Genomic DNA, 19,883 nt, shown 5'->3' with positions numbered 1-19,883 from the left:
ACCAAAAAAGACAGGCTTTTGAAAAATTAACTATTTTTCATAAAATTGTACAGTTATCTTAGCTAGCTGAATTGCTAGCAGAATTGTTTACTTGTTGCTAAGCAGTTGCTAGGGACTCTCCTGGAAGAAGCTAGCTAGCTTACAAAGAATAACAACAAAAAATATCTAGTTAACAGAAGAAAGGAAGACAAAATAAGGACAAAAGAAGGACAGAAGAAAAAGGAAAAGAAAGAGGACAACAAAGTGAAACAGTCAGCACTTCTATTGCAACTTCATATTTCGTCGTCCTAACGTAGTCTACACTGCTATCTGCCCAGCAGCTAGCCAGCTAGCAAACGTCCACCGTCTACCGAATAGCAGCACTGTAGAAACTATTACACTCAACTGAACGACTTGATTAGTGTAGTGTTAGCTAGCTACATAGTTGTCTTTGCTGTCTTCGTATCCAAGATAATTGTGTAGTTTAGAGCGTGTAGTCTTAGAGTGATTATCTTAATTTACCGAGGTTAGCTAGCCAGCTATTTGTCGTCCTTAACGTAGGAGACACTGCTAGCTAGCCAACAGCTAGCCAACGTCTACTGAATAGAACTTCCACACTCAACAACCCGGTCGCATTCCGCTTCGCTCCACAGGTAGTATCACATTTTTCATTTCATTTCATTACAGCACAACGGTTTGATTTGTTTGATCGTAGCTAGCTACATAGCTAGCTACATAGCCGTCTGTGTATCAAAGATAATTGTGTAGTCTAGAGCGATTTTCTAGGTTAGCTAGCCAGCTATTGTCGTTCTTTTAACGCAACGTAACGTAATCAACACTGCTAGCTAGCCAGCTAGCCCCGAATAGCAGCACTGTAGAAACTATTACACTCAACGTAACGACTTGATTAGTGTAGTGTCAACAACGCAGCCACTGCCAGCTAGCCTACAAAGTCAACAACGCAGCCACTGCCAGCTAGCCTACTTCAGCAGTACTGTATCATTTTAATAATTTTAGTCAATAACATTCTTGCTACGTAAGCTTAACTTTCTGAACATTCGAGACGTGTAGTCCACTTGTCATTCCAATCTCCTTGCATTAGCGTAGCCTCTTCTGTAGCCTGTCAACTATGTGTCTGTCTATCCCTGTTTTCTCCTCTCTGCACAGACCATACAAACGCTCCACACCGCGTGGCCGCTGCCACCCTAATCTGGTGGTCCCAGCGCGCACGACCCACGTGGAGTTCCAGGTCTCCGGTAGCCTCTGGAACTGCCGATCTGCAGCCAACAAGGCAGAGTTCATCTCAGCCTATGCCTCCCTCCAGTCCCTCGACTTCTTGGCACTGACAGAAACGTGGATCACCACAGATAACACTGCTACTCCTACTGCTCTCTCTTTGTCCGCCCACGTGTTCTCGCACACCCCGAGAGCTTCTGGTCAGCGGGGTGGTGGCATTGGGATCCTTATCTCTCCCAAGTGGTCATTCTCTCTTTCTCCCCTTACCCATCTGTCTATCGCCTCCTTTGAATTCCATGCTGTCACAGTTACCAGCCCTTTCAAGCTTAACATCCTTATCATTTATCGCCCTCCAGGTTCCCTCGGAGAGTTCATCAATGAGCTTGATGCCTTGATAAGCTCCTTTCCTGAGGACGGCTCACCTCTCACAGTTCTGGGTGACTTTAACCTCCCCACGTCTACCTTTGACTCATTCCTCTCTGCCTCCTTCTTTCCACTCCTCTCCTCTTTTGACCTCACCCTCTCACCTTCCCCCCCTACTCACAAGGCAGGCAATACGCTCGACCTCATCTTTACTAGATGCTGTTCTTCCACTAACCTCATTGCAACTCCCCTCCAAGTCTCCGACCACAACCTTGTATCCTTTTCCCTCTCGCTCTCATCCAACACTTCCCACACTGCCCCTACTCGGATGGTATCGCGCCGTCCCAACCTTCGCTCTCTCTCCCCCGCTACTCTCTCCTCTTCCATCCTATCATCTCTTCCCTCTGCTCAAACCTTCTCCAACCTATCTCCTGATTCTGCCTCCTCAACCCTCCTCTCCTCCCTTTCTGCATCCTTTGACTCTCTATGTCCCCTATCTTCCAGGCCGGCTCGGTCCTCCCCTCCCGCTCCGTGGCTTGACGACTCATTGCGAGCTCACAGAACAGGGCTCCGGGCAGCCGAGCGGAAATGGAGGAAAACTCGCCTCCCTGCGGACCTGGCATCCTTTCACTCCCTCCTCTCTACATTTTCCTCCTCTGTCTCTGCTGCTAAAGCCACTTTCTACCACTCTAAATTCCAAGCATCTGCCTCTAACCCTAGGAAGCTCTTTGCCACCTTCTCCTCCCTCCTGAATCCTCCTCCCCCTCCCCCCCCTCCTCCCTCACTGCAGATGACTTCGTCAACCATTTTGAAAAGAAGGTCGACGACATCCGATCCTTGTTTGCTAAGTCTAACGACACCGCTGGTTCTGCTCACACTGCCCTACCCTGTGCTCTGACCTCTTTCTCCCCTCTCTCTCCAGATGAAATCTCGCATCTTGTAACGGCCGGCCGCTCAACAACCTGCCCGCTCGACCCTATCCCCTCCTCTCTTCTCCAGACCATTTCCGGAGACCTTCTCCCTTAACTCACCTCGCTCATCAACTTATCCCTGACCGCTGGCTACGTCCCTTCCGTCTTCAAGAGAGCGAGAGTTGCACCCCTTCTGAAAAAACCTACACTCGATCCCTCCGATGTCAACAACTACAGACCAGTATCCCTTCTTTCTTTTCTCTCCAAAACTCTTGAACGTGCCGTCCTTGGTCAGCTCTCCCGCTATCTCTCTCAGAATGACCTTCTTGATTCAAATCAGTCAGGTTTCAAGACTAGTCATTCAGACTGCTCTTCTCTGTATCACGGAGGCGCTCCGCACCGCTAAAGCTAACTCTCTCTCCTCTGCTCTCATCCTTCTAGACCTATCAGCTGCCTTCGATACTGTGAACCATCAGATCCTCCTCTCCACCCTCTCCGAGTTGGGCATCTCCGGCGCGGCCCACGCTTGGATTGCGTCCTACCTGACAGGTCGCTCCTACCAGGTGGCGTGGCGAGAATCTGTCTCCTCACCACGCGCTCTCACCACTGGTGTCCCCCAGGGCTCTGTTCTAGGCCCTCTCCTATTCTCGCTATACACCAAGTCACTTGGCTCTGTCATAACCTCACATGGTCTCTCCTATCATTGCTATGCAGACGACACACAATTAATCTTCTCTTTTCCCCCTTCTGATGACCAGGTGGCGAATCGCATCTCTGCATGTCTGGCAGACATATCAGTGTGGATGACGGATCACCACCTCAAGCTGAACTTCGGCAAGACGGAGCTGCTCTTCCTCCCGGGGAAGGACTGCCCGTTCCATGATCTCGCCATCACGGTTGACAACTCCATTGTGTCCTCCTCCCAGAGCGCTAAGAACCTTGGCATGATCCTGGACAACACCCTGTCGTTCTCAACTAACATCAAGGCGGTGGCCCGTTCCTGTAGGTTCATGCTCTACAACATCCGCAGAGTACGACCCTGCCTCACACAGGAAGCGGCGCAGGTCCTAATCCAGGCACTTGTCATCTCCCATCTGGATTACTGCAACTCGCTGTTGGCTGGGCTCCCTGCCTGTGCCATTAAACCCCTACAACTCATCCAGAACGCCGCAGCCCATCTAGTGTTCAACCTTCCCAAGTTCTCTCACGTCACCCCGCTCCTCCGCTCTCTCCACTGGCTTCCAGTTGAAGCTCGCATCCGCTACAAGACCATGGTGCTTGCCTACGGAGCTGTGAGGGGAACGGCACCTCAGTACCTCCAGGCTCTGATCAGGCCCTACACCCAAATAAGGGCACTGCGTTCATCCACCTCTGGCCTGCTCGCCTCCCTACCACTGAGGAAGTACAGTTCCCGCTCAGCCCAGTCAAAACTGTTTGCTGCTCTGGCTCCCCAATGGTGGAACAAACTCCCTCACGACGCCAGGACAGCGGAGTCAATCACCACCTTCCGGAGACACCTGAAACCCCACCTCTTTAAGGAATACCTAGGATTGGATAAAGTAATCCTTCTCACCCCCCCCCCCTTAAAATATTTAGATGCACTATTGTAAAGTGGTTGTTCCACTGGATGTCATAAGGTGAATGCACCAATTTGTAAGTCGCTCTGGATAAGAGCGTCTGCTAAATGACTTAAATGTAAATGTAAATGTCTTTACACCGCTGCTACACTGTTATTATCTATGCATAGGCACTTTAATAACTCTACCTACATGCACATTTTTCCTCCCTTACCTTGACTAACCAGTGCCCCGCATATTGACTCTGTACCGGTACCCCCTGTATATAGTCTCATTACTGTTTTTTTTACTGCTGTTCTTAAATTACTTGTTCCTTCTATTTCTTATTCCTATTCATATTTTTTAAATGCATTGTTGGTTATGGGCTTGTAAGTAAGCATTTCACTGTAAGGTCTAACCTGTTGTATTCGGCGCATGTGACTTATACAATTTGATTTGATTTGATCACACAATGTCCTAATTTAGTCCTGAGAAATTCCTGATATGATCCTCAGTAACATCATAGTAACTTAGAGGACACTAGACAAGTCCTGAGAACGTCCTGAAAATGACCATCATGTGACATCCCCTTGACCATCATGCAACATCTCCTTGTGGTCATTGAATGCCTCATCGATAATGTCCGACACATAACTTCCGACTTCAAGGCACTACCCCCTGTAATGCTTTGCGGTCAGAGGCCAAGCAGTTGCCATACCAAGCAGTGACGCAACCAATCCCATGTGAGTATACACTATGGTGTATTTAAAGGCTAACAGGACAAGTCTTTGAAGCAGTCTCCTCTGTCAAGCAAGAAGACATTTCATGGATACAAGTTTTTTTTTTTTCTTTCACACCTCAGAAGTCTGATAATGTACATCTAGTATTGGGAACTTTTTTTGTCGAGAATTAAGATTTAGAGGAAGGATGTGAATTAGTTTTGTTAAGTGATTCGCACATGAATTTGTTCACCTCCATACACACTGAAGCCTTGTAAGGACTAAGAATTTTTGCATTGACCAGAGGAAGAAAATTAACAAAAGCTATGGAAAATTCAACCCAAGTCAAGTTATTTGATCTCTTTGGCTTACAAGAGACATTTAACAACAAATTTATTTATTTTTTCTTGTCTCTTGTCACATACCTTCTCATCATCACTGTGAATCTGACTCTGATCATAACAATCATTCAGGAGAAAGGTCTCCATGAGCCCATGTATATCTTTCTGTGTAGTTTATGTATCAATGGATTGTATGGAACTGCTGGTTTCTACCCCAAGTTCTTACTGGACCTTCAGTCAGATGTTCAGGTGATATCTTATGGTGGATGTTTGACTCAAGCCTATGTAATATACACATCTGTCATGTGTGAAATGTCTACTCTAACAGTGATGTCTTACGACAGGTATGTGGCAATATGCAGACCACTACTATATCATACCATTGTGACATCTTTAACTGTTAGAAAGTTACTCTTATTGTCTTGGTGTTATCCTTTATTTATAGCAGTTATAACACTTAGTTTAACAGTCAGAATTCCTTTGTGTGGATCTCGCATTGATAAGATCTTCTGTGACAATCCATCTATACTGAAACATGCATGTTTTTCCATTACCATCAATCAGATTTGGAGCAAATGCCTCGTATTGGTTCATGTTTTACAGGTACTTTACATTGTATTTTCTTACTGTCAGATTGTAAGGACTTGTGCTAAGTCGTCTAAGGGAAGGATTAAGTTCACACAGACATGTGTGCCACATTTATTAACAATTGTTATTTTCATCACAGTGACCCTGTTTGACAATTTGCAAGGGTGGAATAATTTAAATATAACTCTAAATATGCGTAATGCAATGGCTGTACAATTCCTTATTATACCACCTGTCTTAAACCCTGTCATATATGGACTTAACCTCAAGCAGATTCGAAGGGCAGTTTTTAGAAAGTGTAATACATATAAAATCTTTGTTATGAGACGTTAGTTACATCTTAAACAACAGGGAGACTTACTGATATCAGAAGTCAACAAAATGAAGGTAAAATCTTCCAAAACTGCTGCAAGGTTAAATGGCCCCTAATTTGTTGATGTCTATCGCCCTCTTCTGGGAAAGTGATTTACAAATATTCCAAGAATAGAGTAATTGTAGTACACCTCCTGAGCATGAAAATGCATGACTGGGTCCCAAATGGCACCCTATTCCCTTTATGGTGCACTACTTTTGACCAGAACCAAAGTAGTGCACTATTTAGGAAATGGGGTCCAATGGATAGCACAAATATGTGACTCCTTATACAGTTAAGAACTTTTTAAAGAAGAACAGCAATATGCAAAGCTACTCCTTCGATCTATATTTTCCCCACTGGGTGCTTTATTCATAATACTGTAATACTGTTAACAAAAATAAATTATGTCATTAATGGTTGTGGTTACAACACAGTAAATATATAGCTTTTTTTAGGTTCTTGAGTTGTGATAATGTATATATGTGCTTATAAACAGGCGTCCACAGTGTATCTCTCAAAATAAATGTGTGTTCACAACCACTTTGGAAGACAATTCATTGTTTAATTGGTGCAATAACACAAATATGCATGAAACTAGAAAGTAAGGTTGAATGTAGGCTACACATTTGGAGTGATTATAAATGGCATTAACAAGATACAATACATAGTGAACAGAAATATCACATTCTGAATTCCCATTGAATTGATTGACTAGACGTAGATTTTTCTCCAGCGTATACATATTCTATATTAATATTCAATTTCAAATCATGTATTTTGACTGTCTTCTGGTGGTATTAATATACAAGTTATTGGAGCAGTATCCCTGTGTCAAGCAAGAACACATTTCACAGGCACACGTTTCTTTATATCTTTCACACCTCAGAAATCTGATCATATATATTATTGGGATCTTTTATTTTATTAAAAAAAATAAGAGTTTGATGGAGGATATGAATTTGTTTTGTTAAAACTATTGTGGACACATAATCAAATAATTCACACACATTCATTCACCTCCATACACACTCAAGCCATTTAAGGACTAAGAATTGCTGCATTGACCAGAGAAAGCAAATCAACAAAAGCTATGGAGAACTCAACCCAAGTCAAGTTAATTAATCTATTTGGTTTACAAGAGACATTTAACAACAAATCTATTTATTTTATATTGCCTCTTATCACATACCTTCTCATCATCATTGTGAATCTGACTCTGATCATAACAATCATTCAGGAGAAAGGTCTCCATGAGCCCATGTATATCTTTCTGTGTAGTCTATGTGTCAATGGATTGTATGGAACTGCTGGTTTCTACCCCAAGTTCTTACTGGACCTTCAGTCAGATGTTCAGGTGATATCTTATGGTGGATGTTTCACTCAAGCCTATGTCATATACACATCTGTCATGTGTGAACTTTCTACTCTAACGGTGATGTCTTACGACAGGTATGTGGCAATATGCAGACCACTACTATATCATACCATTGTGACATCTTTAACTGTTAGAAAGTTACTCTTATTGTCTTGGTGTTATCCTTTATTTATAGCACTCATAGCACTTAGTTTAACAGTCAGAATTCCTTTGTGTGGATCTCGCATTGATAAGATCTTCTGTGACATTCCGTCTATACTGAAACATGCATGTTTACCCATTACCATCAATCAGAATTTGAACAAATGTATGATTTTGGTTCATGTTTTACAGGTACTTCTCATTGTATTTTCTTATTGTCAGATTGTAAGGACTTGTATAAAGTCAGCTAAGGGAAGGATTAAGTTCACACAGACATGTGTGCCACATTTATTAACAATGGTTATTTTCATCACAGTGACCCTGTTTGACAATTTGCAAGGATGGATTAGTAATGTAAATATTACACTAAATATGCGTAATGCAATGGCTGTACAATTCCTTGTTATACCACCTGTCTTTAACCCTGTCATATATGGACTTAACCTCCAGAAGATTCGAAGAGCAGTTTTCAGAAAGTGTAATGCACATAAAATCATTGATATGAAACGTTAGTTACATGATCTTACACAACAGGGAGACTTCGTCATATCAGAAGTCAACAAAAATAAAGGTAAAATCTGCTAAACTGTTGCATGGTTAAATGGCGCCCAATTCTTGATACCTTTCGCAAGTTCCGCAACTTCAGTTTTAGAAGTGTAAGAGGGGGCATAACCTGGCAGGGGGTCTGGGGGCCCTCCCTACATTTTCTGGGGCATCTAATGCTAATTTCCTGCATTCCTACTAGTGCTGTACACAACAACAACAAAAATCTTGGTCAACCAAGCATAGTCTTTTCTTTCGATCAATCAATCTGTCTAGATTTTAAAACATGTATTTTTCCATAAACAGACACATTAGATGTGCCTTTTTATCTTACCATTTCTACCAACCTGCGTGAGAGTTATGATTTTCAAAGGCAAATATCGTGGAACACTTTCATTTAATTTATAATAGTCTTTGTATCTGAAAATAATTGTCTGTGGTTAATCTACATTCTACAATAGTAATCTAAATACAAATCTAAAAGTAACTTTTATTGCCACTGCCAACTATGTTAAAAAAAGTCTACATAAAGCCAACACATAAAAACATTGAGAAATATCCTGATGAATATAAATATCCTATAAATCACATTTTCTAGGCATGGCCTGTCTTCAACGAACTCTAACATTGTATCAACTATCAACTGGGTCAGATATTTTATGACGTTTCCACTGGATCAGAGCATTACATTTTTCCATTTCATGCCAATTGGTTATCGAAAGAGAGAGATGGAAATATTGTTCTATCACTTTGAGGAACTATTGTCATTCTCAATTGATTCTAAAAACAGACTTTGTTTACTTGCTGTTTGAGGTGAAGAAAAAATACTTTGAGAAGCTGTAACGGCTTTCTTCCGTTGAAGGAGAGTCGGACCAAAATGCAGCATGGTTAGTTCGATACATCTTTAATAATGAAAACACGAACAAACAAAAACAACAAACGGAACGTGAAAACCTATACAGCCTATCTGGTGAACACTAACACAGAGACAGGAACAATCATCCACGACATACTCAAAGAATATGGCTGCCTAAATATGGTTCCCAATCAGAGACAACGATAATCACCTGACTCTGATTGAGAACCGCCTCAGGCAGCCATAGACTATGCTAGACACCCCACAAAAACCCCATGACAAAAACACACCACAATAACCCATGTCACACCCTGGCCTGACCAAATAAATGAAGAAAAACATACATTACTTCGACCAGGGCGTGACAGAATAATATATAATAATAATATATGCCATTTAGCAGACGCTTTTATCCAAAGCGACTTACAGTCATGTGTGCATACATTCTACAGAACCCCCCCCCCCCCCCCCCCCTAAGGTGCGGACTCCCGGGCGCACATCAAAACAATAGGGAGGGTCTGGGTGGGCGTCTGTCCATGGTGGCGGCTCCGGCTCGGGACGTGGACCCCACTCCATCAATGTCTTAGTTCCTCCCCCTCGCGTCCTAGGATAGTCCACCCTCGCCGCAGACCATGGCCTAGTAGTCCTCACCCAGAACCCCACTGGACTGAGGGGCAGCTCGGGACTGAGGGGTAGCTCGGGACTGAGGGGCAGCTCGGGACAGAGGCAGCTCGGGACTGAGGCAGCTCGGGACTGAGGGGTAGCTCGGGACTGAGGGGTAGCTCGGGACTGAGGGGTAGCTCGGGACTGAGGGGTAGCTCGGGACTGAGGGGAAGCTCGGGACTGAGGGGAAGCTCGGGACTGAGGGGAAGCTCGGGACTGAGGGGAAGCTCGGCACTGAGAGGAAGCTCAGCACTGAAAGGAAGCTCAGCCCTGAGAGGAAGCTCAGCACTAAGAGGAAACTCAGGCAGGTAGTTGGCTCCGGCAGATCCTGGCTGGCTGGCGGATCTGGAAGAGTCTGGTTGACTGGCGGATCTGGAAGAGTCTGGTTGACTGGCGGATCTGGAAGAGCCTGGTTGTCTGGCAGATCTGGAAGAGTCTGGTTGACTGGCAGATCTGGAAGAGTCTGGTTGACTGGCAGAACTGGAAGAGTCTGGCTGACTGGCAGATCTGGAAGAGTCTGGCTGACTGGCAGATCTGGAAGATCATGGCTGACTGTCGGATCCTGGCTGACTGGCGGATCCTGGCTGACTGGCGGATCTAGCTGCTCTGGCTGCTCCATGCAGACTGGCAGCTCTGGCTGCTCCATGCAGACTGGCAGCTCTGGCTGCTCCATGCTGACTGGCAGCTTTGGCTGCTCCATGCAGACTGGCGGCTCCATGCAGTCTGGCCGCTCTGGCTGCTCCATGCAGACTGACAGCTCTGGCTGCTCCATGCAGACTGGCAGCTCTGGCTGTTCCATGCAAACTGGCAGCTCGGGCTGCTCCATGCAGACTGGCAGCTCTGGCTGCTCCATGCAGACTGGCAGCTCTGGCTGCTCCATGCAGACTGGCAGCTCCATGCAGACTGGCAGCTCTGGCTGCTCTATGCAGACTGGCAGCTCTATGCAGACTGGCAGCTCTGACTGCTCCATGCAAACTGACAGCTCTGGCTGCTCCATGCAGACAGACAGCTCTGGCTGCTCCATACAGACTGACAGCTCTGGCTGCTCCATACAGACTGACATATCAGGCTGCTCCATGCAGACTAACAGCTCAGGCTGCTCCATGCAGACTGACAGCTCAGGCTGCTCCATGCAGACTGACAGCTCAGGCTGCTCCATGCAGACTGACAGCTCAGGCTGCTTCATGCAGGCTGGCAGCTGTGGCTGCACTGAACAGGCAGGAGACTCCAGCAGCGCTGTAGAGGAGGAAGGCTCTGGCAGCGCTGAACAGGCGGGAGACTCCGGCAGCACAGGAGAGGAGGAAGGCTCTGGCTGCGCTGAACAGGCGGGAGGCTCCGGCAGCGCTGTAGAGGAGGAAGGCTCTGGCTGCGCTGAACAGGCGGGAGACTCTGGCAGCGCTGGAGAGGAGGAAGGCTCTGATAGCGCTAGACAGGCGAGGCGCACTGAAGGCCTGGTGCGTGGTGCCGGCACTGGTGGTACTGGACCGAGGACACACACAGGAAGCCTGGTGCGGGGAGCTGCCACCGGAGGACTGGTGTGTGGAGGTGGCTCTGGATAGACCGGACCGTGCAGGCGCACTGGAGCTCTTGAGCACCGAGCCTGCCCAACCTTACCTGGCTCGATGCCCACTCTAGCCCGGCCAATATGAAGAGCTGGTGTGTACCGCACCGGGCTATGCACCCGCACTGGAGACACCGTGCGCTCCATAGCATAACACGGTGCCTGCCCGGTCTCTCTAGCCCCCCGGTAAGCACAGGGAGTTTGCGCAGGTCTCCTACCTGGCATAGCCATGCTCCCTGTGAGCCCCCTCCCAATACATTTTTGGGGCTGACTCTCAGGCTTCCATCCGCGTCGCCGTGCTGCCTCCTCATACCAGCGCCTCTCCGCTTTCGCCGACTCCAGTTCTTCCTTGGGGCGGCGATATTCTCCAGGCTGAGCCCAGGGTCCTTCACCATCCAGTTCGTCCTCCCATGTCCAGTCCTTCTCTCGCTGCACCTTGGTGCGGCTACACTCCCCTGGTTTAGCCCAGGGTCCTCTCCCGTCGAGGATTCCCTCCCATGTCCAGAAATTCTTGTCGCGCTGCTCCTGCTGCTGCTGTTGCCTGTTACCACGCCACTTGGTCCTGTTGTGGTGGGTGATTCTGTAACGGCTTTCTTGAAGGAGAGTTGGACCAAAATGCAGCGTGGTTAGTTCGATACATCTTTAATAATGAAAACACGAACAAACAAAAACAACAAACGGAACGTGAAAACCTATACAGCCTATCTGGTGAACACTAACACAGAGACAGGAACAATCACCCACGACATACTCAAAGAATATGGCTGCCTAAATATGGTTCCCAATCAGAGACAATGATAATCACCTGACTCTGATTGAGAACCGCCTCAGGCAGCCATAGACTATGCTAGACACCCTACAAAACCCCATGACAAAAACGCACCACAATAACCCATGTCACACCCTGGCCTGACCAAATAAATGAAGAAAAACATACATTACTTTGACCAGGGCGTGACAGAAGCTCCACAGTTCATTAGTGGTGGTGAGTTAAAACAATCAGAAATACTATCAGACATCACCAAATGGGCACATTTATAAGCCTACATTTACACACAGGCCAGGTAGACTAGTCGTACTTCTATATATACGTAATCAGGTGTCATTGCCTTGCCCTTTTGGGTAAGGATCATAGGCGCCAAGTTCCCCCCCTCTCACTCTCTCTCCCACCATAGTTGTATGATGGTCGGAAATACCTGCAGGAAAACTCTCTCTTTCAGAAATGGAAGTTAAATCCCTTTGTTACCACAGAGAGACGTTGCAGTACGGTAACATCAAAAGGTTGAATAATGGAACAATATTTCTGTAATCCAAAGAGTTGGAAGGGTCCCGTGGGTACTTAAAGAACAATTATGTCAGATCAGTTGTTTTGTGATCTCATTAAGGACGGTATAACAACATAACTGTATCTCTGAATGTATATATTTCAGAGTTGTCAGTTTTACATCCAAATGTTGTGGAATTCCTGCGACTAAATATGAAACTATTTGTGAAAAGATAGTGAGAACATTGCTTTTCATGTAAAGTTTATCAAGTCAGTAACCACACCCATGTGATTACAGACATTATGCCAAACGTAGTCGAACGCCCTTTTCCCCCAAGTGATTAAAAGGATTCACTGAAGAATTCACATCTTAGACCAAAACAAGCCATGTTGCTGCCGGTGTGTGAAGTGGTTCCAGCTGAATACATTACAAATGATTGTAAAACGACAAGACCAGAAAATGGTAAGACACTCTGAAACTCTCTTGAGTGCAGAAGATGAAGACTACACAGGAACATTCAGTCTGCAGCTGTTTAAGTACTCTTAGTCTAGTAAAAGTGACGAGAACCACCGGGTGGCACTCTGAAAGATCCATTCCAAAGAACATTTACATTGGTACGTCTGATTTACCCTTTATAACAGAGCCTACTGAAAAAGCCACAACTTCGAAAGACTTTGATCTCTGCTGGACAAACCAGAGATTTCTGTCGAGTTACTCCCCAGAAGGACAAGACATACACACGTAAATATGTACATTGCAATTATTTTCGAATGAGTGGCCGTTCATGTGCAAAGTATTTGCATTTGCATGAGCATAGTGAAGTCTTTTGTCTCTTCCCCCGCTCTTTCTAACATGCCCCTTCCTTTTCATTTTTGTAACAAGCCATCTGTAAGGGTTTTCTTCTGGTGAAAGAGAGGCGGACCAAAATGCAGCGTGGTGGTTATTCATGTTTTTAATAAAGACGACTATACATGAACAGACTATACAAAACAAGTAAAGTGAAAACCTAAACAGTTCTATCTGGTGCAAACACACAGAGACAGGAACAATCACCCACAAAACTCAACACAAAACAGGCTACCTAAATATGGTTCCCAATCAGAGACAATGACTAACACCTGCCTCTGATTGAGAACCATATCAGGCCAAACATAGAAATAGACAAACTAGACACACAACATAGAATGCCCACCCAGCTCACGTCCTGACCAACACTAAAACAAGGAAAACACATAGGAACGATGGACAGAACATGACAGAACCCCCCCCCCCCCAAGGTGCAGACTCCGAAGGCACAACCTAAACCTATAGGGGAGGGTCTGGGTGGGTATCTGTCCGCGGTGGCGGCTCTGGCGCTGGACGTGGACCCCACTCCATAATTGTCTTAGTCCACCTCCTTAGTGTCCCTTGAGTGGCGACCCTCGCCACTAACCTTGGCCTGGGAAACCTAACAACGGGCCCCACTGGACTGAGGTAGCTCAGGACTGAGGGGAAGCTTGGGACTGAGGGGAAGCTCGGGACTGAGGGGAAGCTCGGGACCGAGGGGAAGCTCGGGACCGAGGGGAAGCTCGGGACCGAGGGGAAGCTCGGGACCGAGGGGAAGCTCAGGAGTGAGAGGAAGCTCAGGCAGGTTGATGGATCTACCAGATCCAGGCTGGCTGGTGGTTCCGGCAGATCCTGGCTGACTGGCAGATCCTGGCTGACTGGTGGATCCTGGCTGATTGGCGGATCCTGGCTGACTAGCGGATCTGGCAGATCCTGGCTAACTGGCACTTCTGGCGGATCCTGGCTGACTGGTGGATCCTGGCAGACTCGCGGATCCTGGCTGAATGGCAGATCTAACTGATCCTGGCTGACTGGCAGATCCTGGCTGACTGGCAGATCCTGGCCAACTGGCAGATCCTGGCCGACTGGCAGATCTGGCGGATCCTGGCCGTCTGGCGGATCCTGGCCGACTGGAAAATCCTGGCCGACTGGCAGATCCTGGCCGACTGGCAGTTCTGGCGGATCCTGGCTTGCTGGCGGATCCTGGCAGACTGGCAGATCCTGGCTGACTGGCAGTTCTGGCGGATCCTGGCTGACTGGCAGTTCTGGCGGATCCTGGCTGACTGGCGGATCCTGGCAGACTGGCGGATCCTGGCTGACTGGCGGATCCTGGCTGACTGGCGGATCCTGGCACACTGGCGGATCCTGGCTGAATGGCAGATCTAACTGATCCTGGCAGTCTGGCGGATCCTGGCTGACTGGCAGATCCTGGCCGACTGGCAGATCCTGGCAGACTGGCGGATCCTGGCAGACTGGCAGATCCTGGCCGACTGGCAGTTCTGGCTTATCCTGGCTGACTGGCACTTCTGGCGGATCCTGGCTGACTGGTGGATCCTGGCAGACTGGCGGATCCTGGCTGAATGGCGAATCTAACTGATCCTGGCTGACTGGCAGATCCTGGCCGACTGGCGGATCCTGGCTGACTGGCAGATCCTGGCTGACTGGCAGATCCTGGCCGACTGGCAGTTCTGGCGGATCCTGGCAGACTGGCGGATCCTGGCAGACTGGCGGATCCTGGCTGACTGGCGCCACTGGCGGCGCTGGGCAGACTGGCGGCGCTGGGCAGACTGCCGGCACTGGCGGCGCTGGGCAGACGGGTAGCTCAGACGGCGCTGGGCAGACGGGTAGCTCAGACGGCGCTGGGCAGACTGGCGGCACTGGCGGCGCTGGACAGACTGGTAGCTCAGACGGCGCAGGGCAGACAGGTAGCTCAGACGGCGCTGGGCAGACTGGCGGCACTGGCGGCGCTGGGCAGACTGGCGGCACTTGCGGCGCTGGGCAGACTGGCGGCACTGGCGGCGCTGGGCAGACTGGTAGCTCAGACGGCGCTGGGCAGACGGGTAGCTCAGACGGCGCTGGGCAGACTGGAGAAAAAGGCTCTGGCAGCGCTGGACTGAGGAGCACTGGTGCCTCTGGAATGAGGGGCGGTAGCTCTGACAGCGCCGGACAGGCGGGAGACTCTGGCTGCGCTGGAGAGGAGGAAGGCTCCGGCAGCGCTGGACAGGCGGGACGCACTGTAGGCCTGATGCGTGGTGCTGGCACTGGTATGCCGTGCATACTATGCCAAACCAACAGCTTTCTTTCTACTCTGTCCAATACATCCTCCACACTCTCAGACTCAGCACTCTGCTTCGCCGACAGCTCCAATTCCATCCATGGCTCCTTACGGTAAACAGGGGGAGTTGGCTCAAGTCTGACTCCTGACTCTGCCACACTCTCCCTGTGCCCCCTCCCAAGAAATTTTTGGGGGTGCCTCTCAGGCTTCCAGCCGCTCTGCAGTGCTAGCTCCTCATAATGCCGCCTCTCTGCTTTCGCTGCCTCCAGCTCGGCTTTGGGGCGGCAATATTCCCCTGGCACTGCCCAGGGTTCTTTTCCGTCAAGGATCTCCTCCCAAGTCAGTTTATCCAAATAGTGCAGCCTCTCCCACTGCTGCTGCTGCCTCTGTTGCTTCTCCTGCTGCTGCCTTTGCTGCTGCTGCTGTTGCTCCTGCTGCACCTGTCGCTTCTCCTGCTGCTGCTGTTGCTGCTGCTGCTTCTGTTTACCACGCCGCTTGGTCCTTGGTTGGTGGGTGATTCTGTAAGGGTTTTCTTCTGGTGAAAGAGAGGCGGACCAAAATGCAGCGTGGTGGTTATTCATGTTTTTAATAAAGACGACTATACATGAACAGACTATACAAAACAAGAAAAGTGAAAACCTAAACAGTCCTATCTGGTGCAAACACAGAGTCAGGAACAATCACCCACAAAACCCAACACAAAACAGGCTACCTAAATATGGTTCCCAATCAGAGACAATGACTAACACCTGCCTCTGATTGAGAACCATATCAGGCCAAACATAGAAATAGACAAACCAGACACACAACATAGAATGCCCACCCAGCTCACGTCCTGACCAACACTAAAACAAGGAAAACACATACGAACGATGGACAGAACGTGACACCATCATATCGGGTTAGTAATCAATGTGTAAGCTATCCTGTTTGTGTGTTTATGTAATTCTGTGTGATTATTTAGTTTGTTAGTAAATAAATAATGAAGCCATTTGTCATGCAGGTGATAGAGGACCCAAAAGCGACTTAACAGAAACAGAGTTTATTCAAATCCAAACAGGGAATAACAGAAATCCTCTAGTCTGTAGAGGGGAATAACAAGAGAAGCGGCCACAGACTGCAGGTCGCTTTCGGGTAGGCGCAGGCCGTAGTAGACAGAGACACCTGCTCACACGCAGCATCTGATGAAGGCAAAAAACACGACAGGACAGGGCGAAACACAATCACAGCATGGTGAATACAAAACAAGGAACCGACGGGACAGGAACGGAACACAAAGGAATAAATAGGGACTCTAATCAGGGGAAAGGATCGGGAACAGGTGTGGGAAGACTAAATGATGATTAGGGGAATAGGAACAGCTGGGAGCAGGAACGGAACGATAGAGAGAAGAGAGAGCGAGAGAGTGAGAGAGGGAGGGGGAGAGAGAGGGATAGAAGGAGGGAACGAACCTAATAAGACCAGCAGGGGGAAACGAACAGAAGGAAAAGCAAAATGACAAGATGATATAAGACAAAACATGACAGTACCCCCCCCCACTCACCGAGCGCCTCCTGGCGCTCTCGAGGAGGAACACTGGCGGCAACGGAGGAAATCATAGATCAAACGGTCCAGCACGTCCCGAGAAAGAACCCAACTCCTCTCCTCAGGACCGTAACGAAAAACGATAAAAAGGGAAACTAGGGTACTACTCTAAAAAAAAAATGAGAACTAGGGACAGACTGAGACACAGCAAGGGCAGGAACAAGAACAGGAGAGATGCGATGGCAGGGAACAGACTGAGACCCAGCAAGACCAGGAGCAGAAGCAGAAAAAAATTACCAGACTTCTTCTGCGCGCAGTCTGAACACGCAGCCACGAAACGGCGCGTGTCACGCTCCTGAGTCGGCCACCAAAAGCGCTGGCGAATAGACGCAAGAGTGCCTCGAACACCGGGATGACCAGCTAACTTGGCAGAGTGAGCCCACTGAAGAACAGCCAGACGAGTGGAAACAGGAACGAAAAGGAGGTTACTAGGACAAGCGCGCGGCGACGCAGTGTGCGTGAGTGCTTGCTTAACCTGTCTTTCAATTCCCCAGACTGTCAACCCGACAACACGCCCATAAGGAAGAATCCCTCGAGATCAGTAGAAGCCACAGAAGAACTAAACAGACGGAATAAGGCATCAGGCTTGGTGTTCTTGCTACCCGGACGGTAAGAAATCACAAACTCGAAACGAGCGAAAAACAACGCCCAACGAGCTTGACGGGCATTAAGTCGTTTGGCAGAACGGATGTACTCAAGGTTCTTATGGTCTGTCCAAACGACAAAAGGAACGGTCGCCCCTCCAACCACTGTCGCCATTCGCCTAGGGCTAAGCGGATGGCGAGCAGTTCACGGTTACCCACATCATAGTTGCGCTCAGATGGCGACAGGCGATGAGAAAAATAAGCGCAAGGATGAACCTTATCGTCAGACTGGAAGCGCTGGGATAGAATGGCTCCCACGCCTACCTCTGAAGCGTCAACCTCGACAATGAATTGTCTAGTGACGTCAGGAGTAACGAGGATAGGAGCGGACGTAAAACGTTCTTTTAGAAGATCAAAAGCTCCCTGGGCGGAACCGGACCACTTAAAACACGTCTTGACAGAAGTAAGAGCTGTGAGAGGGCAGCAACTTGACCGAAATTACGAATGAAACGCCGATAGAAATTAGCGAAACCTAAAAAGCGCTGCAACTCGACACGTGACCTTGGAACGGGCCAATCACTGACAGCTTGGACCTTAGCGGAATCCATCTGAATGCCTTCAGCGGAAATAACGGAACCGAGAAAAGTAACGGAGGAGACATGAAAAGAGCACTTCTCAGCCTTTACGTAGAGACAATTCTCTAAAAGGCGCTGTAGAACACGTCGAACGTGCTGAACATGAATCTCGAGTGACGGAGAAAAAATCAGGATTTCGTCAAGATAGACAAAAACAAAAATGTTCAGCATGTCTCTCAGAACATCATTAACTAATGCCTGAAAAACAGCTGGCGCATTGGCGAGACCGAACGGCAGAACCCGGTACTCAAAATGCCCTAACGGAGTGTTAAACGCCGTTTTCCACTCGTCCCCCTCTCTGATGCGCACGAGATGGTAAGCGTTACGAAGGTCCAACTTAGTAAAGCACCTGGCTCCCTGCAGAATCTCGAAGGCTGATGACATAAGGGGAAGCGGATAACGATTCTTAACCGTTATGTCATTCAGCCCTCGATAATCCACGCAGGGCGCAGAGTACCGTCCTTCTTCTTAACAAAAAGAACCCCGCCCCGGCCGGAGAAGAAGAAGGCACTATGGTACCGGCGCCAAGAGACACAGACAAATAATCCTCGAGAGCCTTACGTTCGGGAGCCGACAGAGAGTATAGTCTACCTCGAGGAGGAGTGGTCCCCGGAAGGAGATCAATACTACAATCATACGACCGGTGAGGAGGAAGGGAGTTGGCTCGGGACCGACTGAAGACCGTGCGCAGATCATGATATTCCTCCGGCACTCCTGTCAAATCGCCAGGTTCCTCCTGGGAAGTAGGGACAGAAGAAACGGGAGGGATGGCAGACATTAAACACTTCACATGACAAGAAACGTTCCAGGATAGGATAGAATTACTAGACCAATTAATAGAAGGATTATGACATACTAGCCAGGGATGACCCAAAACAACAGGTGTAAACGGTGAACGGAAAATCAAAAAAGAAATAGTCTCACTGTGGTTACCAGATACTGTGAGGGTTAAAGGTAGTGTCTCAAATCTGATACTGGGAAGATGACTACCATCTAAGGCAAACATGGGCGTAGGCTTGTCTAACGGTCTGAAAGGAATGTTATGTTTCCGAACCCATGCTTCGTCCATGAAACAACCCTCAGCCCCAGAGTCAATCAAGGCACTGCATGTAGCACCCGAACCGGTCCAGCGTAGATGGACCGACATAGTAGTACAAGATCTAGATGAAGAGACCAGAGTAGTAGCGCTCACCAGTAGCCCTCCGCTTACTGATGGGCTCTGGCCTCTTACTGGACATGAATTAACAAAATGTCCAGCAACTCCGCAATAGAGGCACAGGCGGTTGGTGATCCTCCGTTCCCTCTCCTTAGTCGAGATGCGAATCCCTCCCAGCTGCATGGGCTCAGTCTCAAAGCCAGAGGAGGGAGATGGTTGCGATGCGGAGCAGGGAAACACCGTTGATGCGAGCTCTCTTCCACGAGCCCGGTGACGAAGATCTACCCGTCGTTCTATGCGGATGGCGAGAGCAATCAAAGAGTCCACATCTGAAGGAACCTCCCGGGAGAGAATCTCATCCTTAACCACTGC

The 19,883-nt window shown here is 48.2% G+C and overlaps 2 protein-coding genes across 2 annotated transcripts; both read left to right on the top strand.

The window, feature by feature from the left end:
• The first annotated feature begins 5,090 nt into the window (after positions 1 to 5,090).
• LOC123992296 (olfactory receptor 6N1-like) lies at positions 5,091 to 6,026 on the top strand. The gene has a single exon (XM_046293457.1). It carries the CDS (start codon positions 5,091 to 5,093, stop codon positions 6,024 to 6,026), a length of 936 nt encoding a protein of 311 aa, XP_046149413.1.
• Positions 6,027 to 7,138: 1,112 nt separating this feature from the next.
• On the top strand, positions 7,139 to 8,077 carry LOC123992295 (olfactory receptor 6N1-like). Its single transcript, XM_046293456.1, has one exon. The coding sequence runs from the start codon at positions 7,139 to 7,141 to the stop codon at positions 8,075 to 8,077; it is 939 nt and encodes a 312-aa protein (XP_046149412.1).
• Positions 8,078 to 19,883: the final 11,806 nt, after the last annotated feature.

The sequence above is a fragment of the Oncorhynchus gorbuscha genome, linkage group LG13, assembly GCF_021184085.1.
Source record: "Oncorhynchus gorbuscha isolate QuinsamMale2020 ecotype Even-year linkage group LG13, OgorEven_v1.0, whole genome shotgun sequence".
NCBI classification, from domain to species: Eukaryota; Metazoa; Chordata; class Actinopteri; order Salmoniformes; family Salmonidae; genus Oncorhynchus; species Oncorhynchus gorbuscha.
Note: the sequence above shows the minus strand (reverse complement) of the source record. Positions and strands in the feature narration are given on the sequence as shown.